Here is a 24,230-nt window from a genome sequence, read left to right as displayed (position 1 = left end):
GGGACGGGGCAGGAAGCTGCAAGGAGAGATGCTGAGAGCAGCGGGACGTGAATGGGACCCCTGGGAGACAGGCTGGCCAGATCCCAGAACCCCGGAGAGATGGGTGCAGATGGCAGGGCTAAGGGTGGGTGCCCAGGTCCCACCTCCCTAGCAGGACTAACCCACACCTGGCCCAGTGGTCCCAGGTGTTGCAGAACCCACTTGTGATCACCTTCCACAAAAAGCCCTAGATGGATCCCTGCTGACCTTGAAATAGCAAGGATGTCCCCACAGTTCCCCTCTCCCTCCTCTTTCCTTTGTTCCGTGTGCTCTAGCCACACAAACTCACCCAGGGTCTTTGCTGATGCTGTTCTCTCTTGTTAGGATGCTCTACTCTTTGCTCTCAGTTTAACTCCTTGTCTGGCCAATCTCAGAGCGAGGGTCACTGCCTTAGAGAAACCTCTCCTGATGCCCCCCCACCCCGCTTAAGGGTGGGCACTGGGCACCTTCCTTCTGTGGCAATTACCTCGACTAGAATGTTAATTCCAGGAATGTGTGCTATGTTTGATGATGCATCCCACCCCCCGCCAACCCACAGCCCCTAGAACAGTGCCTGGTATGCAGTAGGCACTCAATGAACGTCAGCTGAATGAATGTTCCCCAGGCTCTACAGGAGGTCAAGGTCTATTTCTGCTTGCCTTCCTGTCAGCAGTGCCTAGTACACAGTAAGTGGTCAATAAGTATTTGTGGCAGGAAGAAATGTTGACCCCAGGCCTGGGTCACCGATCGCCTGTGTCTTGGGTTGACCATGTGGACACTGCACATTTCCACCCGCTTGATTTCACCTGATTTTTGCAGCAAAATGACCAAAAGAGTGATTTTCTTTCCCATTTTGAAGAGGAGGAGCCGAGGTCTGGAGGTCGAGAGGCAGGGCTTGGACACAGAGCTCGGACTCCATGTCTTGCTCATTCCTGGGACCTAGTGCTGAATGGGGAACTCACTGTGGTAGGCTAAGGAGCACACCTCCAGCATCCTGATCCCTGGGACCTGTGGATAGGTTACCTAGGACGGGAACACACTTGCTGATGGGATTCAGTTAAGGACCTGGAGAAGGGCGTACATCCTAGATTACCTGGGGGGCCAATGTCATCACAAGGGTCCTCAGAACCAGGAGGTCGGAAGATTGGAAGGTGCTACGCTGCTGGCTTTGAAGATGGCCACAATTCAAGGAGTGCAGGCAGCTTCTGGAAGGTGCAAAATGCAAGGAAAGGCATTGTTCCTTGGAGCCTTCAGAAGGATTGTATCCCTAAGGACACCTTGGTGCTAGGTAAAACTGTGACCTCCACATTTTTTTTTAAAGATTTTATTTATTTATTTGTAAGAGAGAGAGAGAAAGCGAGCGAGCACAGGCAGACAGAGTGGAAGGCAGAGTCAGAGGGAGAAGCAGGCTCCCTGCGGAGCAAGGAGCCCGATATGGGACTTGATCCCAGGACGCTGGGATCATGACCTGAGCCGAAGGCAGCTGCTTAACCAACTGAGCCACCCAGGCGTCCCGTGACCTCCACATTTTTTAAACATCATGATGGAATAGGTAGAACCTAAAATTTACCATCTTACCCACTTTTTAAATTCTTACAATTCCCCCTGACTTTATTGAGAAAGAATTGGCAAATATAATCATATTTATTTAAAATGGGCCGTGTGATGATTTGATGTACGTATACATTGTGGAATGGTTAGTCAACACTGGGGGGCAACCATCGCCACCATCCATCTCCAGAACTTTCTCAGCTTCCCAAAACGAAGCTCTGTCCTCATGAAACACTGACCCCCCTTCCCCCTCCCACCATCTACTTCCTGTCTCCATGGATCTGACTCCTCTAGGGACCTCATAGAAGTGGGACCCTATAGGAACTGTCCTTTTGTGTTGGGTTCACTGAGTATAATGTCCTCTAAGTTCACCCTCTAAGTTCACACATGCTATAACATGTGTCAAAATCTCCTTCCCTTTTCGTGCATCATATTCCGTTGTGTGGATGCACCACGTTTTGTTTACCCATTCACCTGGTCACTGGGATTGCTTCAACTCTGGCTATTGTGAATCGCAGTGCCAGGACCATGGGTGTCTCCATATACATTTGAGTCCCTGCCCTCAGTTCTCTTGGTTATAGACCCAGAAATGCAATTGCTGGCTCATGAATGATGCTTCACTGTGTGAGGACCCACCATGCTGTTTTCCACAGCTCCAACTTATCCTTGCCAACACCGGTTTCCTTGGTACTCATAACCTTGCTCTGAGTGGGGTTGAGGTAGCATCTTATTGGCATCACCCCAGCTCGCCGCTCAACAGTATGGAGCGGTTGTCCATTGACTTCTTCCTTTCGGCAGTTCCCGATGAGAACATTCTCCTGGGACTTCCTCTTCATCTTCCACGTCATGACATTCCAGATGTGGCAGGAGCGTGTCCCTTCTCTGGGCTGTGTCCTGGGGTGGGAGGTATCTGAGAGTCAGGAGCTTTTCCCTTTGGAGACATAGGTCTGTCTTCAGCTCAGGAAATGTTTGCCCGTTATTGCTCCATGGCTCTGTCTGCTTTGTCTGTCACGGGGGTGTCGGGAAGTCCTTCCCACTTGGAGGTCCCTGCCTTGCACCTCTGAGTGTCTTTGCAGGGCGACCTTTCTTCCATCGGTCCCCTGGCCAGCGGTCTGGCACCAGCAGTGGCCATCCTTCCTTCCCCTAGGCTGAGTGATGGCTCGACCACCCGAAGGCTAAGTGCTGTCAGCAGCTCTGAGATGACTCCTAATTCTCTCTGCAGAGCTCCTCGTCATGCCCCGTGGATGTGCTATTCCCGCCCTCCCCGTCACTCTGTCTTCATAGCAGTCCCAGGGGCTTCTTGGGCTTCTGCTCCCCGGTGGCTGATCCTGTTGGCAGCTGTCATCTCCCAGGCATCTCTACTCTATCCATTGTCCCTTCAGCAGACAGGCTGGTTGGGTGGAAGGTGACGATGGTAATTATGGAAGCCGAACCATGAATCCACAGGAGTTCGCCATGCTATCTACATACTCTCTCTAGTTTTGCATATGTTTGACATTTTCCATAGCGAAAAGATTTGTAAAAAGCCCGTGGGATAGCTAGTGTGAGATGACACCTGTACCAGGCTCTTTCCTGAAATGCTGAAATTTACAAAAGGTTCAACGCCGGCAGGTGCGTCAGGAGATGAGTAACTAAATAAAGGACAGTTCAGCTCATCCATGGAGCCCCCCGTAGACGTAAAGAAGGATGAGCAAGTTCTCTCCAAACTAACACAGAACTAGGACCAAGATGTCTTAAGAAGTGAAAAAGAGGAGGGGGCGCCCCACTGGCTCAGTAGGTGAAGCATGAGACTCTTGATCTTGGGATCGTGAGTTCGAGCCCCATGTTGGGTGTACTGATGACTTAAAAATAAAATCTTAAAAAAAAAAAAAAGACATGAAAAGAGCAAGTACATTCGTGTGGCACTAGTCGCCATGATCAAAAGGTGGAAACAACCGAGACATCTGTCCGCTGGTGAGCAGACACGCAGACTAGGATCCATCCCAACAACAGAATACTGTTCAGCCATTAAGAGGAACAAAACACCCACATTTGCTGCGAGGCAGAGGAACCTTGATATCATTCTGTCTAGGGAAAGAAGCCAGATCAAAAGCTGACATTTTATATGATTCCACTTATTTATTTATTTTTACTGTTTTTTTTTTTGGTTTTGTTTTATGTAGGCTCCATGCCTAGCATGGAGCTCAGTGCAGAGCTTCAACCCAAGACCCTAATATCAAGACCTGAGCTGAGACCGAGTCCAACCCTTAACCCAGTGAGCCACCCAGGCGCCTCTAGGATTTTATTTTTAAGTCATTGCTACACCCAATGTGGGGTTCGAACCCACAACCCCGAGATCAGGGGGTTGCTCCCTGCTGAGCAGAGAGCCCGATGTGGGGCTCGATCCCAAGACCCTGAGATCATGACCTGAGCCGAAGGCAGAGGCTTTAACCCACTGAGCCACCCAGGCACCCCTAAAATGTCTAATTTTATGTTATTTGAACGTTACCTTAATTTTATAAAAACAGTAAAAAAAAGAAAAAAGACAATCATCGAGAGGCACTTATTTAGTTTACGAGTAAAATAAGTTTTTCCAAAGAAGAAATGAAAAACAAGGACGGAACAATGTACACAGGCGCTAACATTTGTGTTTACTGTTAAAGAAAAAAGAGTACATGCATATGTATCAGAAAGACACAGCACTCTGCTACCTCCCCTCGCCCAGCAGACTGCGGCTTGGGGCTTTGCGGCCTGGGTTCGAGTCCGCCTGGGTTCTTTACTGGCTGGGAGACTGGGGTGAGTGACTTGGAGACTCTGTGCCTCAGTTTCCCCACCATGCAATGGGGAAGATAGCAGAGCCGCCTCAGGGGTCTGTGATGAGGGTTCAGCCCGCACACAGGGAGCACTCCATGAACTGGGGGGTCTTGTGGTGTCCCGAGAACCAGATGGGGAAGTGCTCAGGGCTCGGCTGCTCTCTTTGCTCCTCCTGGCCTGCTTCTGACCTCCTCTGGGTCTTCCCCTGCCCCTCCAGGACCCACCACCTCCCAGCCTCATGCCCGGGCATCTGGCCAAACTCCCCGCCCATGTGCTCCATCCTCCGGGCTCAGCTGCTTCCTGTGCTCAGACAAAGAGAGCTCTGTCCCCAGGCCACCCGGCACAGTGCCCCACACAGCACAGACTCCAGGCACCCCCTCCTGCCATATGTGTTTGTCTCCTGTCCTGGCCCTGAGCTCCTGCGCATGCTCCGCCCACCCTGTCTCCATCCCTTCCTCAAGCCCGGGTTAATGGACATGGCGGGGGTGGGGCAGGGGGCCGACGGTGGTCTCCTAGCCCAGGACACACGTGGTGGTGTCATGTCTGCCTAAGGGGACTTGAGGACAGCACAGGGGGCGGGAGGGGTACACGTGGGAAGAAAGAGCGGAGCTGGAATGACTCAGACATTCCATCATGACCTCCACAGGGGACAGCAGTGAGGGGGGGTGCTCAGGGTAACAGGGACAGGTGACAATTAGTAGGAGCTGGGAGTGAAGGACAGACAGTGTGACAGCAACAGGTGACAATGAGGACACAGCACGACAGCAACAGGTGGCAAAGAGGACACAGGCTGACTGCGACAGAGGACATTGTAATAGAAGAGCTCCGCCCCGAGACTGGTGCACTGTTGGTGGGGAGGCTCGAATCCGGTGGTAAAGGACAATGAGACAGTGTGTGAACATGACAGGTGGCAGTGGAGAAGCAGTACGGCGATGAGAGATGACCACGTTAAGACAGTTTCTGATGGTGACGGACAGAAGGAAGACGTCGGAAGGTGTGACGGGAACAGGGCTGATGACAAGTTAGGAGCAGCACAGCCTACAGGACCTTTGCCATCGACTTGGTCATCAGGTGACTCAAGGGACCTTTCCTTGGGTCTGGGAAATGCATCCCTCATGAGACAGATCCCACGACAGGACTTCGAGACATCCATTTTCCTGGCCTCCTCACAGCAAGGTGGGGATACGCCCCCTATGTCCCTCCAGCCAGGCACCCCCCTCACCCTCATATTTGACAGAGGCTGGCATTGGAAGAGGTGGGAAACCCCTGGGAAACCCCGTTTTGCTGAGGGGGGCACTGATTTCAGGCGTCTGGGACCGTTAAGCTTCATCTGAAACCCGGGGAGCAGAGAAGGATGGAAGGTGTCTCTGTGGGACCAGATCTGTGGGCAACTGGGGAGTCACCCTGCTGGCTGCTTTTCTCCTTTGTGGAGGGATTTGTGTGCAACCAAGAGCCTTTTCTGTGGAGGGTGATTTCTGTCGCTTGTAGTTTAAAAACCCTGGCATTCTGGGGGCCGGTACAACTATTAACAGGTGACAAAGTCACAGCAACAAGGGTAAGGCGTAAAGATGGCAACACAAATGTGACAGGCAGCAGAGTAGCCAGAGTACAGCAAGGTGTGCTCTGGGTGAAAATAAGCGGGTGACAGCGGCGAGTGACAGGTGACCTTGTATAGGGACTTGGGGATGTGGCGCTAGTGAAAGGGAGACTGTGACATGCTCTGCCCTTACAACAGTCTCTGGGTGGCACTGGGATGCTGGGGAGAGTGTGGGTGAAAACCTAAATGCCCCATCAGGACAGTGTGATGTGACAGAGTGACAGCATAGGTCACAGAAAGATCCAGGTGGGGGAGCCACTGGAAAGCAGGACGGTGTGGCAGGGGAGGCGGCACAATGACCGGGTACACTTGCTCTACGCTGTCATTGAGAACTTCTGTTCAACTTCCCACCTCCTCCGGCTCACCAAACCCTGTGGATTCCTTGTCCTCTGCTTCCAGAGAGCGGATGGGGAGAATTCTAGAACCGCACAAGTGCTGCACTGCTTCTGGGGCCCGGGGTGCCTATCCCCATGCCCACGTGAGACACACCTGTTAGGTGAAGCATAGACCAGGGTGGGCCCCGGCAAAGGAGCCTGGGAAGGGGGTGACAGAAGTGTCCCCAGAAGTTGGCTCGTCCATGACAGCCCCTGGCTCCTTCCACACTAGAATCCCACCTATCACTGCTTTCTGGTTGATCCTGGGGTTCCTTCCCTGGCTTACCCTCCCCCGGGGAACACCAATCCAGCTGCTCCCAGACCAGACCCCGTTCTAACCCCCACAGTGCAGCTTCTAGAGTGATTCTCCTTCCTGGGAACCCCGCCATGTAAGGGGAGCCTCCTGAGGGCTCCTGGCGTCTGCTTACCTGGCCAGACCCCTCTTCCCCTCTTTCCCTTTCTCTGCTCCCCCAAAGCTCTAGCCTCATTCGATTCCTGCATTTCCACACCCTCTTGTCTCTGGGCCTTTGTCTGAGCTGTTTCTCCTGTTTGCCCTTCCCTCTCTGATCTGCTCCTTTCTACTGAACCCTCAAGCCTCCCATCCCCAAAGAGAATGCTCCTTTCCTCCGCTCCTCCAGCCCAGGAGTGTCGGAGTCCAAGTCTGTCTCCTGACACCCACACTGGGCGATTATGAGCCTCTCCCTCGTAGGGTTTTTAGTTATTTAATGAGATAATGTGTACGACACCCTCAGCACCAAGCCGGGCATATAAGCATGGAATAAATATTAGCTCAAATTATTTTTACTATTTATTTATTACATTCCTGAAGTGCTGTGATGAGGTATGATCAGCCCAATTAGCTTTGGGAATTCAATAGGATAAACCAACAATTTGGGAGTGGGGCACCCAGGGGAGGGGCTTTTAGAACTGGGTTTTGCCAGGAGCATAGGAGTTTGCTGAGCGGGATAACTAAGTTTCAGGTCCAATGAACAGCTCAAATTTGATCGCCACCCTGAGTGGTGGTGTCTGTTCTCAAAGGTAATGAAGTGGCGGGTGAAATGCAGAAATTTTCACTCAGCTTGTCCAGTACAAACTGGCAGCTACAATTCTGGCCCGTGAGAAAAACTGGGGTTCAGAAAGTCTAGACCTTTCGGATTCTTAAACTCTTCATTTTGAGAATCAGATGAAAAATGTGGACTTTCTCCCCAGGAAAGGCATCTTTGCCCCATGTTTCGAGTACATTCTTAGGGGCCTCCGGATCTTACTCTAGTGAAGAACCCGGGCTCCAGGAGCCGCCAGGTGAGTTCCCAGCGTCACTCCTGGAATTCTCTCGGCCCGAGGGAAGGGGAGGTGGCTTGAGAGGACGGAGGAGGAACTCCTAGGTGAGTCCCGGGACCTCCCGGCCCTGGCTTTCTTCCCGACCACCTCCAAATTGGAGTCCCACCTCAGGGCTAACTCCAGATCAATTCCTACCCGAAAACGCGGTCCCCGCAACCCACCCGCTCCCTCCGCCAAGCGCCCTGAGCTCCCCCATCCAGCGGCTCAGCCCCGGCCACAGCTCTGGGTCCCCCTCCCGTTTCTCCAGCCCCTCCGAGCCTCACCCGCAGCCCCGGGCCCTCCCCCGGCTCCAGCCCCTCCCCTAGTCCGGATCGGAGCCCCCGGCCCCCGCCCCGGGAGCTTCGAGGTGCAAACGCGCCCTCCCCCGACTCCTCCCGCCCCCAACTCCCCCCCAAGCTGCGGCTCCAGGCTGCGATCGCGGCGGGGTCGGCCTCTCGGTTCGCGTTCCCGCCCCCGGCGCCCCGCGCGGCGCGAGCCACCCCTTGAGCGCGGAGCCCCGCGTCCGCTCGCCGTGCCGGCCTCCACGCGCGCCGGCTCGCAGGTCGGGGGAGCGCCGGGCCCGCGGCGGGGCGCGAGCGGGGACGGCCGGGGCCGGGGAGGCCGGGGCGAGGGAGGGGGAGGGGATTCCTTTGTTCGCGGCGGCAGCCCCGGGCCCACCCGCTCCCCTCCCCGCGCCCGGCCGGGGCGCCCCACCCGCAGGTGAGGGCGGAGCCGAGCGTGGTCGCAGCCCCGGGGGCCCCTCGGTCCTCGGGCCCCGCCGGGTGGCGAGCGTGGTCCGGGGGCCCCTCCTCGTCCGCGGAGCCCGGGACCGCTCGCTTCCCGCCCGCGCCGCGCGCGCCGTCCCCGCTCATTCATTCGCGCACCTCCCGGGCGCGGGGCGCGGAGGCGGGGCGGGGGTGGGGGGTGCCGGGTCAGGCCGGGCCACGGGCCCCGGAGCCTGGGGGAGGCGGGGAGCGAGGCTGCGCGGGCCCTGAGGCTGCCTGGAGAAGGCGTCCTCGGGGCGCAGACTGGCGTGGAATGGCTTGGAAGCAGGAAGGGGGTGCCCCTCCGCAGCCAGGTCGGCTCCTCTCTGCCTCTCCGCCAAAGCGGACAAGGGTCTCTTCCTTCCTCAAGGACCTTGGGACCAGGTCAGGCTCTCTCTGCCCAAGGCCCAGAGAGGGGCATCCAGCTGCCCAATGGCACACAGCACAGTCCTTGCCCGTTCCCTGCCTGAGCCCAGTTCTTCTCCCTGGTCTGGAAAGGAGGGCCCGAAAGGGCTCCCCAGAAGGCCATTTGTTCTACCATCTGCCCCTCCAAATATTCAGCTTCCTTCCTCCTACCCTCCGCTGGTCCTCTCCTAACCAGGAGTGGTCCTGTCCTCATGCCCCGCCTCCCAACCTTCAGGTCCTGGAGAGAACAAGCCACCTCCTGGGAGGCGGTGGGACCCCCCCCCTCCACCTCTTCCCCTCCCTCCCTTCTGCCTAGGCTTCAGCACTCGCCCACAGCCAGCCCCTCACTAACTGTGTGATGGCCTTAGCTTGCTTATCCACAAAGTGGGCACAAAAGCTCTTCCTTCCCAGCTGGGTGGAGGGAGTGCCCTACCGAGAAGGTGCACCTGCCACCTCCACCCTCCCAGCCAGGTTTCTGGGAGTTTCCTCCATGTCTCCTGCCTTCTTTGGAAGCAGTCTCCACCTCCTGGTGACTCCACCTCCTCACTTTCCCTGGAATTCTGTCCTCTCCTCTCTCCTCTGGACCCCTGCCCCAGCCTCCTCCACTGCATGCTTCCTCCCAGGTTCCTGAGAGCCTTTCCACGCTCCAAACACCCGTTCTCCTGTGTTCCTCTACTTCAAGCCCTTTAAGGGCTCTCCATCACCCTGGATCTACAGGTAGAAGCTCCACGACACAGTGCGCTCCTGTGACACCAGCCCACCTGTCCCTCTCTCCCTCTGCTCTCACTGTGCACTTGGCCCCAGCACCTTTCTCTTGGCTAACTCCATCTCTGAGACATCACACCTCCTCCAAGAAGCCTGCCCTGATTGTTCCCCTGCTTCTGGGTCAGGGCTCTAGTAGCTCCCCCATCACACCCCGACCCCTCACCCCCCATTTCCCATAGCCCTGTCATCATCCCAGCGCTCCTGGTTCTGGGTAGTCTGTGGCCAAGGGCTTCTGCTGGGGTTGACTCTGTTTCCTCTCGACAGCCTGTAAGGGACGACACATCATGGTTCTGAAGGGGCTGGCAAGGAGAGGGGCTGGTGCTTTCACCATGGCCTGGGGCCCCCTGGCTCGACTCCTGCTGGCCTGGACGGCCTTGTTGTGCTTGGTGGGAGTCCAGGGCCGTTGGGACAAGGCCTTGGAGTCTGCAGGTTCTGGACACGTGCGGAGGAGAGGCGGCCCAAGCATCTTGCAGGGGTGCGTGGTACCGGGCATGCTGAGAGGGTGTGGGCTGGGCTGGGTTGTCCCGTTGTGTTGGGGGGAGCAAGGCCTGGGGAACATCCCACAGGGCGGGGGCTCACCAGCTGTGCCACGCTTTCCCGAAGGCCCAATGTGTGCGGCTCCCGTTTCCATGCCTACTGCTGCCCTGGCTGGAGGACATTGCCAGGCGGGAACCAGTGTGTTGTGCGTGAGTGCCACTGCCATCTGGAGGGGGGGCGGTGCTCGGGCTGGGACGCTGGGGCAGCTCTCTGACCTGCTGGCAAGCCGAACCCCAAGTGGACTTCCAAGCGGACTTGGCCAGGGGCGTCAGGCTGAACCATGGGATTGGCCCTTGCCTGTCCTCAGGCTCTCGGGCCACCTGCCCTGTTCCTGTCCTTGGCCCTACTACCTCCCTGTCTCTCTGCCTGCCTGTCTCCGCTCTCATTCTCTGTCTCTGTCCCGTCTCTGTCTCTATCTCTCTGTCAGTCTGTACCTGCCACCTCAGGATTCTAGAATCTGACCCCACTCCCAGGAGAGCCCTCCGGCCCAATACCACCGTCACCGACCCAGCATGTCCGGTTTCTGTCCTCGCCGCTCAGCACTTCTGGCCCAAAGAGCCCAGCTCCCGATGGCTCCAGCAGACACCCAGAAGCTTGCCTGGGCACCGATGGGGTGGGGAGGGCACAGGAGTCAGGTCCCGGTCCTGACCGTCATCTGATGCGCCCCTTCCAGCCGTCTGTAGGCACGCCTGCGGCAAGGGCTTCTGCTCCAGACCCAGCCTGTGCGCCTGTGCTGATGGGAAGCTGGCCCCCAGCTGCGGGGTGACCCGAGGTGAGCGGGGGGAGAGGGGAAATGTCCCCTAGGGAACCCGAGGAGAAGGGTAGAGGCCTCCAGATGCCACTGGGGCACGGGGTGGTGGTGCTACAGGTTGGCTTTGCCGCAGGCCTGAGAGGACCAGAGCTGGGCCAGGCAAGCCTAGTGCTGTGGCTGTTCACAGGCCTTGCGGGACTTGTCGCTTTACTGTGTGTCCCTCCTCCCCGTCCTTAGGGTCAGGGTGCAGCGTGAGCTGCATGAACGGGGGTAGCTGCCAAGGGGAGTCCTGCCTCTGCCAGCGGGGCTACACCGGCACTGTGTGTGCGCAGCGTGAGTACCCCCCAGGAGCACCCGGGCCTGGGATCCCGGTGAGCGGTCTCTGACGTCACCTGCCCACCACCCATGGGTCCTTTTTCTGTGACCAGGGTTTGGAGGGAGGTGCTCACCGTCCCAGTCTTATTATTGGGTCTGGACCCAATGGTGGGGACTCCTGGGTGAAAATGGGCTTTTCTGGGCCCCGGCTCCGTCTGCCGCTAGGGGACATCAGGCTACTGTCCTCTCTTCTTCCGCAGCTGTCTGTGACCATGGTTGCCACAACGGGGGCCGTTGCATCGGACCGAACCACTGCGCCTGTGTGTATGGCTTCATGGGGCCTCAGTGTGAGAGAGGTACCAAGCTGGGCATGGAGGGAGGGGCATGGGTGGATGGAGGGGGGCTTCCTGGCAGCCTCTGAGAGGTAGCCAGGCCCTGGGAAGCTCCAGCTGGCCTCCTTTCTGGTGTCTCTGATGCTGTGAAGGGCAGAGAAACTGTTGCTCCGGAGAAGGGTGTCAAGGAGGGCTTCCTGGAGGAAGTGATAAGTCAGAGTTCATGGGGGGGGGGCAGCCCCCTTTTATTGCAAACCACCCCCGACTGTCATAATCCTCGGTCATCAGTCAGTGTACTGCCAGGGCTGAGGGGGGTGGGATCACCTGTGGGGGCCTTTGGCCAAACTCAGACAATGGAAGCAACGGTGTATTGTGGAAAGTTGGTGCTGGGGAAGGTGGGAACAGCTGGATGCCAGTCCCCGGCTGCCCTATGCGTGGGCCCGAAGCTAAGCGGGGTGGTTGAGGTTCTTGCAGGAGATCCGGGAGGGCGACTCAGGGTGCAGAGAACTCACGGAGCCCATGGAAGCTGGGAAGGAGAAAGCCAACAAGAGCGGGCAGCGTGGGACATGCCCGGGCCGGGAGGCTGGTGGGGTCTCGGCTGTGCGGGCGGTCAGACCGCCCCGTGCGGAGCCCAGAGCCGGGGATGCGGGCAGGGCCTGGGACTGACCCCGGCGTTGGGAGGTGCTCCTGAGAGAGGACGCACATCGGGGGCCGAAGCCCGGGCGGAGAGGGTGTAGCCATGAGCCAGAAGCCGGGGCTGGGAGGGTTACCTCGGCACGAGGGGTGGGGTGCTTTTAGAAACTGGAATTTGGGCTGGCTGAGGGGGAGGGAGGATCAGTGCGGAGGGTGAGAGAGGGGAGGCCCAAGTGGGTGGTGGATGTGCGGGCCCCCAGAGAGGCCAGAGTGAGGGGGAGTCCTGAGTTCTGGGTGAATTAGGTGAGATTCTAGAATTGTTTTGGCTTCGGGGAATCAGGACCATTGTGGATTTCTGTGCAGCTCCTCCTCCCCCTGGGTCTAGGGGGCTGGCTTTGGCTTCTCCTTCTGGGAGGGGCTTCCCTTGGTCCATTGCCAGCCCCTTGATTGGAACCATCTGGAGGTTGGAGCCAGGAAGCCACATCTGAGCCCGTGTCCCGAGGCGGGGGCACAGATGAGACCCCTTTGGCTGGGTTCAGGGTTCAGGGGTGGAGTGTTGTAGGCCCAGAGCCTTGGGGCAGATGCTGGGGTCCTCCTTGGGTCTGGGAGATTTGGCAGGGCAAGACGCAAGCTCGTGGATGAGACAGGCTCTCCTGCTGGGTGTCTGTGGTCTCTGCCCAGGCCAGAAGGGAGTTGGGGGGCTGGGGGAGTGGTCACATTCTTCCAGTGTGCCCTGGGATTTGCGAGCTTGGTGGTCCTGGCCTCCTTTTTGGAGGCTGGTTGGAGAAGGCTTTGGAGAGGAGGGGAATTGAAGGGTGAAGGGCTGCAGGGATGGAGAGGCCTGGGGTGCGAGGCAGCTGGAGGCCAGCTCCCCAAATCCGTTCGTCTCGCAGACTACCGCACCGGCCCCTGCTTCGGTCAAGTGGGCCCCGAGGGCTGCCAGTACCGGCTCGCAGGTCTCGTGTGCACCAAGGCGCTCTGCTGTGCTACCGTGGGCCGTGCCTGGGGCATCCCCTGTGAGCTCTGCCCTGCGCAGCCGCACCCCTGCCGCCGGGGCTTCGTCCCCAATATCCACACAGGGGCCTGCCAAGGTAAGCGAGTCCGCGAGGACGGACAGCTGGAGCTGAGTGGGAGCCCTTGCGGCCTTGCTTCTTCCTTCCGATGGGCCCCTCATTCCCTTGCAGATGTGGACGAGTGCCAGGCTGTCCCTGGCCTGTGCCAGGGCGGCAACTGCCTCAACACCGTGGGCTCCTTTGAGTGCCGCTGCCCGCCGGGACACCGGCTCAGCGAGAACAGTGCCAAGTGTGAAGGTGGGCCATGGGAGGGCGATGGGAGGGGGGTGAGGAGTAACCTCCCCTGTGCTCAGGCTCCCTGGCAAGGAGTAGGAGGGGGCGGGAGGGCTGCGGGTGGACCCTCTTCTGACGGGCGTCCGTCTACATAGATGTAGATGAGTGTCTCAGCGTGCCAGGCCTCTGCTCTGGGGGCGACTGCACCAACACCGGTGGGAGCTTCGTGTGCACCTGTCCCCGTGGGTTTGCCAGCAGCCTGGACGGCTCCCGCTGCCTGGGTGAGCGGGGGCCTGAGGGGTCTGGAGGAACAGAGCTCAGAGAGGAGAGGGGTCCTTCGCTCATCCGTCCTTGCAACCCTCTGGCCTGGGGGCTCCTCCAGCCCTCGGTTTCCCTCCCGTCTGGCATTCTGGCGCCCTACCCATCAGCCTTTGTGCTCTCTAGACCCCAGTCTGGCCCTCTGTCTCTGTGCACACTGTAGCTCTCTGGTCCTCTGTCTTGATCTCTTGGGCCCACCAGCCCACTGCCCCTCCCTTCCGCCCTTGCCACGCCCACCTCCCCTTGGCCCCGCCCCCAGCCCGTGGTCCCTTTGTGGCTCTGACTCTAGGGCCTTCCTGCCTCCCGTGGTCCTTCCTCATGCCCTCCTGACCCTCCAACCTCCCTCCATCTCTGTGTCCTTCTGCCCATTGGTTTTTCTGGCTTCCTACCTATATTCCTCTTTTCTCTCCCACACACTTTTTTTTTTTTTTTTAAAGATTTATTTATTTGAGAGAGACCACATGCTAGTCCGGGCTGGGGGGCATCCCAGAGAGGGAGAGAAGCAGACTCCCTGCTGAGTGTGAGCCCAAGGGGGTTCCATCTCACAACCCTGAGATCATGACCTGAGCTGAAATCAAGAGCCTGACACTTAACGGACTGAGCCACCTAGGGGCCCCTCCCAGATGCTTCCTATCTTGCCCCACACCCTCTGTTTGAGATAGGGAAACAGGCCCAGAGGGGGGAGGTTTGCTTGAGCGAACTCAGTAAGTTTAGAACAGATACATGCCTGTACCCATGCCCTACCCAGACACTCCCCCACTAGCCAGGATGAGGTCCTCTGCGCCATGCCTGCCCCTGGATGCTCACCCCCCACACCCCGCCCCAGTGGCAGGGGACTCTGGGCTCTCACTCCCTGTCCTGCTGTTTGGATGAACTCATCAGTAGACTTTAGACATTGTCAATGGCTAATGGGCCAAGCCAGGATTATGGACCCTTGTGGTGGGGGATGGGCAGAGTTTAGAGAGGAGGGAAGGGGCTTGGCTGTTCCCCAGCATCACCAGGGCCCCTGGCTGGGCCTCCACCAGGCAGGGCTGGGAATATTGTGTTTGGAGTTCTGCCCATGTGCTGTGGCCAACATTAGACCTTCTATTCCTCCCCCCTTGGGGGCCGTCATCTCCAGCATGGAAGATACCCCTGGGCAAGTTCCCTGGAATAAGGGGTCCTCTCCCAGCTACTAAACAGTGGAGCTTAGACTTGAACCAAGGTCAGGCTGCCTCTGAACATGGGCTTGGGATGCAGTCCTGGGTTCCAACTGCTACCTGAGCTGCTCACAAGCTCTGTGACCTCGGGCAAGTGTGCCCCAACTTCCTCATCTGTCAGATGGGGATCACAGAAGTACCTACCTCTTAAATACAATTTTGGAATGATTTGCCGGGGGAGCTGGGTATAGTCGACACTCGACACATGTTCACAAAGACAAAAGAACAGTGCTGCTGGGGTGCTCAGTGGGGCCTTGATCACAGCGGATGCTTTAGAATCTAAAGCAGCATCATTTTTGTTAAAATTCTTATGTTCTGTCTCTGTCTCCCCTACTTGAGAAGCAGCTGCTTGGTCAGATCCCCTGGGGTTCTGGTATCTGATTTCCTGTCCCCTTTCCCTCTTCAGTAGCCGGTGTGACCTTGAATGAATCTGTTGACCTCCCCCAACCTGGGCAGGCCTTGTCCCGTGGGGGGGCTTCCCTCCCCTGTCAAGGGCGTAGGATGGTGCTGGGAGTGCAAAGCCCCAACTCCTCCATGTGCGCCTGGTGGTCCCCATGGGTTGGGCCAGGGGAGGCAGAAATGTTTGCGTGTTGGTGCGCCCGTGTGGCTCGGGTGGTTGAGCGTCCTACTCTTGATTTCTATTTGAGTGGTGGCCTCAGGGTCTTGAGATCAAACCCTGAGTGGGCTCCATGCTGAGTGTGTAGCCTACTTGGGATTTTCCCTCTCCCTCGACCCCTCACCCTGCTTGTGCACGTGCTGGTTCTCTCTCTCTCTCTCTCTCTCTCTCTCAAAAAAGAGAAATGTTTGCGTGTTTTCTCAGCCTGGGGCAGGGCAGGGCATGGGGCTGCTGTCAGGGGCCCTCCCAGCTGGTGGAAGAGGTTTCACTGTGGGCCACTGGCCAAGATTTGTGCATTTTTAAGCTAAAAATATATTCTTTGAGCCTGAGAAATCTGATCATGGCATAACACTGTTAGACTCCAGAGCAGAATGGGATGGGGAAGGGTGTCCGTGGTTCTCCAGTCCAGGAAGCCTTTGCCTCAGTCCCCCTGAGGCTGCAGTCAATCGAGCAGTCTGCACCTGGGCCCCTCCTCAAATTCATAGCCTCTTAGGCTATGAATTAGGTTTCCCGAAATGCCCAGGGCTATCAGGTGGGAGCACATAGCCACAGATCCCGGTGTCTGACCTTCCTGCCAGGGCAGACCCCCAATCCCAGAGGTCTTTCTCAGTGTGGTTGAATGCCTGGGGTGACAGGGAGCTTATTACCAATGCCTGCTGTAGGTGCTGGAAGGCTTTTGCTTGGAATGAGCCCAAATCCATCTCCCGGGATAATTTGGAAATCTTCGTAATAAGGTTCTCATCCAGTGAGAATCGGCCACGTGCCAGATATGGGTGCTTCACTTTTTTATCTCAGCAACACTCTTCCAAGGGGAGGTGAATGCTCTGAGCACCCCTGTTCCAGGGATGGGGAAACCGAGGCACAGAGCTGTAAGGAGTCCTGTCCTGCTGACTGTTTTGGAGCTGGGGTTTGAACCCAGGACTGGTGACCAATCCTTCCCGTCCCCCTCGCAGACTACCGGGCCGGCACCTGCTTCTCCACGCTGATTGGAGGCCGCTGTGCTGGAGACCTCGCTGGCCATTACACTCAGAGGCAGTGCTGCTGTGACAGGGGCAGGTGCTGGGCAGCTGGCCCAGCCCCTGAGTCGTGTCCTCTGCGGGGCTCTGGTGAGTGGCCTGGGGCTGCCCCTGCCCTCCTCTGCCCCCAGACCTCCCTGCAGAGGAGGGGCCCTGGGACACGACAGAGGGCCTGACCTTATACCCTGCTTCTTTGCAGATGAGTTCCAGCGACTGTGTGTGCAGGGGCTCCCACTGCTGCCCTCCTACCCTGGCCCCTTACCCGGTCTCCCTGGCTTTGGGTCCAATGGTGTGGGTCCTGGCTTTGGGCCGGGTCGCCACAGCCCCCATGGCTCCAGTGGGCGTGGTGTTCCCAGCCTGGGCCTTGGCAATGCTCACATTGGTGAGGCCTGGGACTTGGGAAGAGGGATCCAAGACCTGGGGGAGTGGGTCCAGGCTTCAGAGGGTGGGTCAGCTCTTTGGGGGTTGGGGGTCCTAACCCAGGTGAAAGTACTTACAGTGGTCTGGACTGGGCCTAGATTTGGGATCTGGGTCTCAAAGGCAGGATCTGGGCCTTGTGTGAGGGTCTGAAGTTAGGGCACCACGCCAGGCCGATGTGGGCAGGGTTCCAGCCTCAGAGTGGGCGTCCCAACACAGAGGCAAGCCCTCGACTCAGGTCCACCTGTTGTTCTCTCCCTCAGGCACAGCCACCTTGAACCGGACCATTGACATCTGCCGACACTTCACCAATCTGTGTCTCAATGGCCGCTGCCTGCCCACCCCTTCGAGCTACCGCTGCGAGTGTAACGCGGGCTACACGCAGGACGTTCGAGGGGAGTGCATCGGTGAGTCCCGGCTGGGTGGGCGGTCCCGCGCCTGCCGGTGGGCGGTCCCGCGCCTGCCGGTGGGCGGGGCCGCGCCTGCCGGTGGGCGGGGCCGCGCCTGCCGGTGGGCGGGGCCGCGCCTGCCGGTGGGCGGGGGCTCAGGGTCGTCTGCCCGTAGACGTGGACGAATGCACCAGCAACCCCTGCCACCACGGAGACTGCGTCAACACCCCGGGCTCCTACCACTGCCGGTGCCGCGAGGGCTTCCAGGCGACGCCCGCCAAGCAGGCGTGCGTGGGTATGGCTGTCCACCGGAGAGCGGGGACGCCGGGGCTGCCGGGCGCAGATCTGCGGCCTGAGTCCGGGTCTCACCGCCTGCCGCCTTCCCCCCACCGCAGACGTGGACGAGTGCCTGGTGGGCAGCAGCCTCTGCCGCCACGGCCGCTGCGTCAACACCGACGGCAGCTTCCGGTGCGTCTGCAATGCCGGCTTCGAGCTCGGCCCAGGCGGCAAGAACTGTGTGGGTGAGTTGGGGATGGGCGGGCGGGGAGGGGGCCTGGGGGCCCCCGTGGCTCCCGTGAGGGCCACTTGCGCGTCTCCCCTGCCGCATCACCCACGTCCCTCCCGAAGATGGAGGCTGTGCTCCCCCTTCGGAACCCAGACAACCTGCCTGAGATTCCGTCTTGCGCTTTGTTGCCTCGCTCACCCTTCATTGCCCCCCTCCCGAGTTCATGCCATGAATCCCAGCAAGGGCTGTCGGACCCGGGACCGAAGCGCGTCCTCGGACCTGCTGGGTGGCAGCGAATCTAGCTGAGAGTATGGGATCAGGACCTTGATGGTGGTGGTGGGGAGGGGGTGTGCCTGGGTCAGGCTCCCCGCGGGGCTCCGGGTCTTACACGGGCAGCAGCGTTGTGTTGTGTCGTCGCCTCGCCCCTATTGGTGGCCAAGTGACGTGCCCGTGTGGGGGTGGAGGGCCACATCTCGCTTCGTCACTCCTCAGCTGACGGACATCGGGGCTGTTTCCACTTTTCACAATTACAGAGAATACTGCGGTGGACATCCATGCACAAATTTTCGTGACATTTCGTTCATATCTTTTCCTTTTCTGGTGCAATCTTTTTTGTGCAAAACTGATGCTTTCATATTTGTTCCTGCACTTACCTCTTCCTTCCCCTAGACCATGTTTTTGTCAGCTGTTTTCCCCTTTTCTTTGTTTTAAACGGAGGTGAGATAAATGCCGTCATTTAGAAGTGAACATTTCAGTGGCATTTAGTACATGCCCAGAGCCGTACGACTGCCCCCTCATTTATTTAACTCTGAACAAATATTTATGGAGCACCTACCTGGGCCAGGAGGGAGATGCAGACTGAGGAGACAGCCCTGTCGAGCCCCAGGGGAGCTTGCATTCCAGCAGACAGACTGACGTCCAGGCAGACAGAATCACAGACAAACCACGGGGTGCCCAGTCGGGCCCCCAGCTTCTCTGGATGGGGTCCTGGGGGCTCAGCACTCGCTCTGCTGCATCACCTAGAAGTGAGTGGGAGGTGCTGGTCTGCAGGCAGGGCTAGCCCAGCGAGGGGTCGGGTGTCCCTAGATCACAACGAGTGTGCCACCGCCACCACGTGCACCAACGGAGTGTGCATCAATGAGGACGGCAGCTTCACGTGTCTCTGCAAATCCGGCTTCCTGCTGGCGCCCAGCGGCCACGCCTGTGTGGGTGAGGCCAGGGGCTGGGTAGGATAGGATAGGATGGAAGTGATGGTGATGGGCGGGGAGGGGAGAGATTTAGGGAGGACGTGATGCAGAGCCCCCGGGCCTCCCCCACCCCCACAGACATCGATGAGTGCCAGACTCCAGGCATCTGTGTGAACGGCCACTGCGCCAACACCGAGGGCTCCTTTCGCTGCCACTGCCCGGGGGGACTGGCCGTGGGCGCGGACGGCCGCGTGTGCGTGGACACGCATGTGCGCAGCACCTGCTATGGAACCCTGGAGCAGGGCTCCTGTGCCCGCCCCTTCCCGGGTGCGGTCACCAAATCCGAGTGCTGCTGTGCTAGCCCAGACCACGGATTTGGGGAGCCCTGCCAGCCGTGTCCTGCCAGGAACTCTGGTGAGTGTCCTGCTGCCTGACCCTACCTGCCTTTTTCGTCCCTGTACACCTTCTAGTTCATCACCCCGGGGGTGGGAAGGCACAGAGGTTTTGCATGGGTTTGTGGGGAGGACATCTCTCTGCCGGTGCCTCTCCCCAAGTAGAGACCACAGAAAATCACTCTCTCCATGAGGGGAGGCATCTTGGTCCCAGACTCTTGTGCGACGCAGCCTTGGGAGTGGCTGCGGCTCAGCACTGACCACTGGCCCCTCTTCTCCCTGTCCCTGCCACTCCAGCCGAGTTCCAGGTTCTGTGCCGCGGCGGTCTGGGCGTCACCACGGATGGTAGAGGTGTGTGGCCGCGGGTGTTGGGAGAGGGCTGGTGGGGGGCGGCACCGTGTCAGTTTGCTGTGTCTGTCCTAGCCAAGGACCCCAGGCTGGGGGGCTCAGCAACAGAAACGTATTCTCCCGCAGCTCTGGAGGTTCAAAATCTGAGATCAAGGTGTAGGCCGCATCGGTTTCTTCTAAGGCTGTGAAGAAGGAGCCCTTCTTGCTTCTCTGCCAGTTTCTGGTGGTCAATGTCAATCTCTGGTGTTCCTTGCCTTGTAGAAGTATCTCTCTGTTTTCTGCCTCCATCTTTACGTGGGGCTCTCCCTGCGTGTGTGTCTGTGTAAATTTCTCCCTTTTGTAAGTAGACAATCATCATATTGGCATGGATTGGGAATCTACCCTCATGACCTTGTTTTAATAGGATTACCTCCGTAGAGACCTGCTCTCCGTGTGAGGCCAGGTGCTGAGGTCCTGGCGGTTAGGACTTTAATGTATGAATTTGCGGAGGACACGATTCAACCCACAGAGCTGGGGATGGTGGATGTGTAAAGCTATGCTTTCTCCCACGGCTCCTTTCCCTCCTGAGCTGTGTTTTCTGGCCCGCTCACTCTGCAGCCTCTGTGATTCTTTCGGTTGCCCCCACAACCGGACAGTCCCTACCCTGGGGTCCCGGGCTGATCTCCTGTGGCCGGCAGGTCTCACCCCAAAGTGCCTGATCTGTAGAGTTGAAACTTGCAAGGAAAGGAAATTTCCCATGTGTGTGTCTCTGTGTTAGTTGGCTGAACACACACACACACATACACATGCAGAAACGAAAGGATTTAGGATACAGTTGATTTCTCACTGACTGCTGGGCCATCAGGGGAGGACAGATGTCTGGACCACCACGCTCTCATCCACTGAAAGGCATAGGTCTGGAGCCAGATGCCTGGGTTCGAATCCTGGCCCTGCTGTTGACGGATTGTGTAATGGGGGGGAAGCTACTTACCCTCTCTGCTTCTGTTTCCTTGTGTGCAAAGTGGGGATAGTAATAGGACCTGTTTCAGGGATGTCATGAGGGTCTCGTGAGTCAACACGCACAAAATAATACACACTCTGTAATGTCAGCAATTATGATTGCTTTAATTTTTATCATGTTGCTGCTGTACAAGTTTTTGTTCCATGGGTTCCAAACTGAGGACAATCCCCCCCAACCCCGCCCCCGCCCCCCACGGCTGCACAGGTACATTTGGCAAGGTCTGGAGAAATATCAGGAAGGCATGGGGTTGGCATGGGGTGGGTAGAGGCCAAAGCATTCTCCAATGCACAGGACGGACCCCGCCGCAAAGAACAGACCCAAAGGTCCACAGTGTCGGGAAACCGCGGGTTTAGAGGGAAACGGGGCGGAGGAGGGTTCTGGAGACTCCCGTGAGCCCGGCAGCCGCTCTGCCTCCTTCTTGCCGCAGACATCAACGAGTGCGCCCTGGACCCCGACATCTGCGCCCACGGCGCATGTGAGAACCTGCGGGGCAGCTACCGCTGCGTGTGCGGCCCAGGCTACGAGGCCGGCGACGCCGGCAAGGAGTGTGTGGGTGAGCGCGCCCAGCCGATCGCGGGCAGGTGCGCGGGCCGCCCGCGCTGCACCCCCTCACCCCGCTCTCCCACCCCACCCCGCAGACGTGGACGAGTGTGCTCGCGACAGCCTCCTGTGTGACAACGGCTGGTGCCAGAACAACCCCGGCAGCTACAGCTGTTCCTGCCCCCGGGGCTTCAGCTTCAGACGGGACACGGAGACCTGCGAAGGTATCCGGTCCCAGCGCGCTGCCTGAGGCGCGTGCGCACACACGGGCGTGCACACGGACACCTGAGTGTGGTGTGTACACACACACACATGCTGGAAGATGCATGTTTACTCATTCAAACACACTCACGGGCAAATAGTCCCACTTGGTCTCACACAGTTATACACACGCATGGGTGTCGTGCACTCGAACACTCAGACCCACATTCACACACCCACTTACTCTCACACTTGACTCGCTTGTACTCGCAGCCACACAGAGTCACATGCTTATGCGTGCATCCAGACCTTCACACGTTCACATGTGTGCGTGTGCAACCAGGCACTTGTACTGGTACTGACTCAGAACACATACACACACCCATATTCACACTCGTAGACAGGGCCACCCAGTCATGCACACTCTCTAAGAAATGTGTGTGCCCACATTCTCACGCTTTCACATTAGGCTCACGCTTAGATGTGTGTTCACACACCTGTGCCTTGTGCATGCACACGCATGTATACACACACGTGTCCAACCATGCACACACTCTACAGCAAGGTCCTCGTTCCCCAGCATGTCCCCCAGCATGTCCCCCGTGTGTCCGTCCTCAGACCCCGCTCCGTTCAGCCCTTGGAGCTGCCCCGCTTCCCGGCCACATCCTGGCTTTGTCCTCTCTGGGCTTTCCTCCTGCCTCTCCTCCTCTTGTGTGCTGTGACCCCCTTGAGGGTCACTGAGCCCCACTGTGTCTGTCCCTCCCCATCAGTCGCGTGTGCATGCTCACAGGACCCTCCGTGTCAGCGTGCCTGCATGGGTGTCCCGCACAGCTCAGTGCAAGCACTCGTGCGTTTCTGCGCATTCCACCCCTGGGCACCCTGCCTGCATGCACATGCCGTGTCTGGTCAGGTGCACGTGCATGGATATGCATGTGGTGGCCACTGGGGAGGAGGGGGCCCTGGTCAGCTGGGGTCCCCTCTCCAACAGCTCAGGACCCAATGGGGGGGCTGTCCTTGCAGACATCAACGAGTGCCTGTCCAACCCATGTGTCAATGGTGTGTGCCGGAACCTGGCCGGTTCCTATGCCTGCCAATGCGCCCCTGGCAGCCGGCTGGGACCCTCTGGCACCATGTGCCTAGGTGAGAGGGCCCCGAGTCCCATGGAGAAGCAGGGACTGCTACTGCTGCCCAGCCCTGCATCCCATCCCGGGGGAGGGTAGGTCTCTGTGGGTCAGCCTGCAGGTGCGGGCTGGCAGGTGAACGGGGTCACCGCCTGCTCCGCAGACATCACCAGGGGCACCTGCTGGCTCAAGGTCCAGGAGGGCCGCTGTGAAGCGAACCTGCGTGGAGCCTCCCTGCGGTCTGAGTGCTGTGCCACCCTCGGCGCTGCCTGGGGGAGCCCCTGCGAACGCTGCGAGCCTGGTAATGCCCTGGGAGCCCCCCACCTGAGCTCTGGGGGACCACCCAGGCATGGCCACTGCGGTTTCCTGGGTGCCCGTTCAGAGAACGGAGCTCTTGATGGAGAGAGTGACTCCTGTGCCCACTCTGGTTCTCCCAACCACAGACCCTGCCTGTGCCCATGGCTTTGCCCGTACAGCGGGGCTCACCTGTGAAGGTAACTCCCAGCCCTTCTGTAGTCCCCCCACCCCCAGGTAAGCGACACACCGACAGGTGCAGGTCATGGGGGGGGTGCCTGGGGTCCTGAAGTCTTGAGATCGAGACAGAATTTTCCCCTCCTTGGTACCCAGGTCTGCCCCTGAGGTTCCCCATTCCCCGAGGCTGGCCCTGTTCCTTCTTACCTCCCAAGGGACAACCTGGCTGTCCCAAGTCCCAGGGGAGCAGCTCCAGGCCTTGCCCTCCTCCTGTTCTGTCCCCGCCCAGATGTAAATGAGTGCGAGGTCTTCCCCGGGGTCTGTCCCAACGGGCACTGCCTCAACACTGCTGGCTCCTTCCGCTGCGAGTGCCCCTACGGCTTGACGCTGGATGCCACGGGCCAGCTGTGCGTGGGTGAGTCCGTGCGGGGCCACCTGCCCTCCCTCCACTGTCCCTACCCCTGTGCTTGGAGACCCCTCCTGGGGTCAGAAGGGATTTATGGAGACCTCCGGGACCCTCTGCTCCCTGCTCATTTCTTGCTGACGTGTCTCAAGAGAGGGTCTTGTGTGTTTTGGGGGCTCACCCTTTCGCTTCGCTGCCCTTTAACAAGGCCCGCGGCACCTGCTAAGGTCTTGTGATGTAGCGTCTGCAAATGTATTCATTCTTTCTCGTCACCAAAGGATTTTGATTCGGGGCGGGTCTGCTCACTGGGCACCCCTAGTGTGCCCGCAATCTCCGTCAGCATCCCGGGCTCCAACATGCCTTCTGAATGGCTCCCCCTCAGGCGCAGAGATCGGAGCTGTTTCCCCCCCGGGTGAGGGTTTCTTGGCCAACATCTTGAGGCGGACATTTCTTGGCCAAAAACGCATCCCAGGCAGCAGACAGACTCTCTGCCTGCTGTCCGGTTTCCTCCTGCCGTTGGCTAGGAGCCTCTTGTAGATGCCTTCTCAAATTTGCTTGCCTTCTGAGCTGAGTTTTAGGCAGGCAGAGGGTCTCCCACTGGCCCCAAAATGTAACCAAGGAAAGGAAATAACTGAGTAAAGAGGAAAAAGCCGCTGCATTTCAGGTCCT

The 24,230-nt window shown here is 58.5% G+C and overlaps 1 protein-coding gene across 7 annotated transcripts in view; it reads left to right on the top strand.

Annotated features, from left to right (window-relative positions):
• Positions 1–5,049: 5,049 nt before the first annotated feature.
• The window catches only part of FBN3 (fibrillin 3), a 57,285-nt gene continuing 38,104 nt past the window's right edge, over positions 5,050–24,230 (top strand). For 3 of the 7 annotated variants that reach the window (XM_082733484.1, XM_082733482.1, XM_082733487.1), the window contains exons 1-24: positions 5,050–5,538; positions 7,543–7,632; positions 9,849–10,059; positions 10,188–10,270; positions 10,795–10,893; positions 11,110–11,205; positions 11,448–11,543; positions 13,046–13,243; positions 13,337–13,462; positions 13,594–13,719; positions 16,525–16,677; positions 16,787–16,969; positions 17,274–17,411; positions 17,569–17,688; positions 17,789–17,914; positions 18,985–19,107; positions 19,224–19,499; positions 19,775–19,828; positions 21,253–21,378; positions 21,464–21,589; positions 22,587–22,706; positions 22,851–22,988; positions 23,131–23,181; positions 23,448–23,573. In XM_082733484.1, coding sequence (XP_082589610.1) covers positions 5,295–5,538; positions 7,543–7,632; positions 9,849–10,059; positions 10,188–10,270; positions 10,795–10,893; positions 11,110–11,205; positions 11,448–11,543; positions 13,046–13,243; positions 13,337–13,462; positions 13,594–13,719; positions 16,525–16,677; positions 16,787–16,969; positions 17,274–17,411; positions 17,569–17,688; positions 17,789–17,914; positions 18,985–19,107; positions 19,224–19,499; positions 19,775–19,828; positions 21,253–21,378; positions 21,464–21,589; positions 22,587–22,706; positions 22,851–22,988; positions 23,131–23,181; positions 23,448–23,573 — 3,229 coding nt within the window. In that variant the 5' untranslated portion in view covers positions 5,050–5,294. Of the gene's footprint in view, positions 5,539–7,542; positions 7,633–7,666; positions 7,716–9,442; positions 9,537–9,848; positions 10,060–10,187; positions 10,271–10,794; positions 10,894–11,109; positions 11,206–11,447; positions 11,544–13,045; positions 13,244–13,336; positions 13,463–13,593; positions 13,720–16,524; positions 16,678–16,786; positions 16,970–17,273; positions 17,412–17,568; positions 17,689–17,788; positions 17,915–18,984; positions 19,108–19,223; positions 19,500–19,774; positions 19,829–21,252; positions 21,379–21,463; positions 21,590–22,586; positions 22,707–22,850; positions 22,989–23,130; positions 23,182–23,447; positions 23,574–24,230 lie in introns of those variants that run through there. The other 4 variants (XM_082733481.1, XM_082733483.1, XM_082733485.1 and 1 more) reach the window with 4 other exon arrangements.

The sequence above is a fragment of the Mustela nivalis genome (genome assembly GCF_964662115.1).
Source record: "Mustela nivalis genome assembly, chromosome: 1".
Classification (NCBI taxonomy): Eukaryota; Metazoa; Chordata; class Mammalia; order Carnivora; family Mustelidae; genus Mustela; species Mustela nivalis.
The sequence above is the reverse complement of the archived record's forward strand: the minus strand, read 5'-3'. Positions and strand labels throughout refer to the sequence as shown.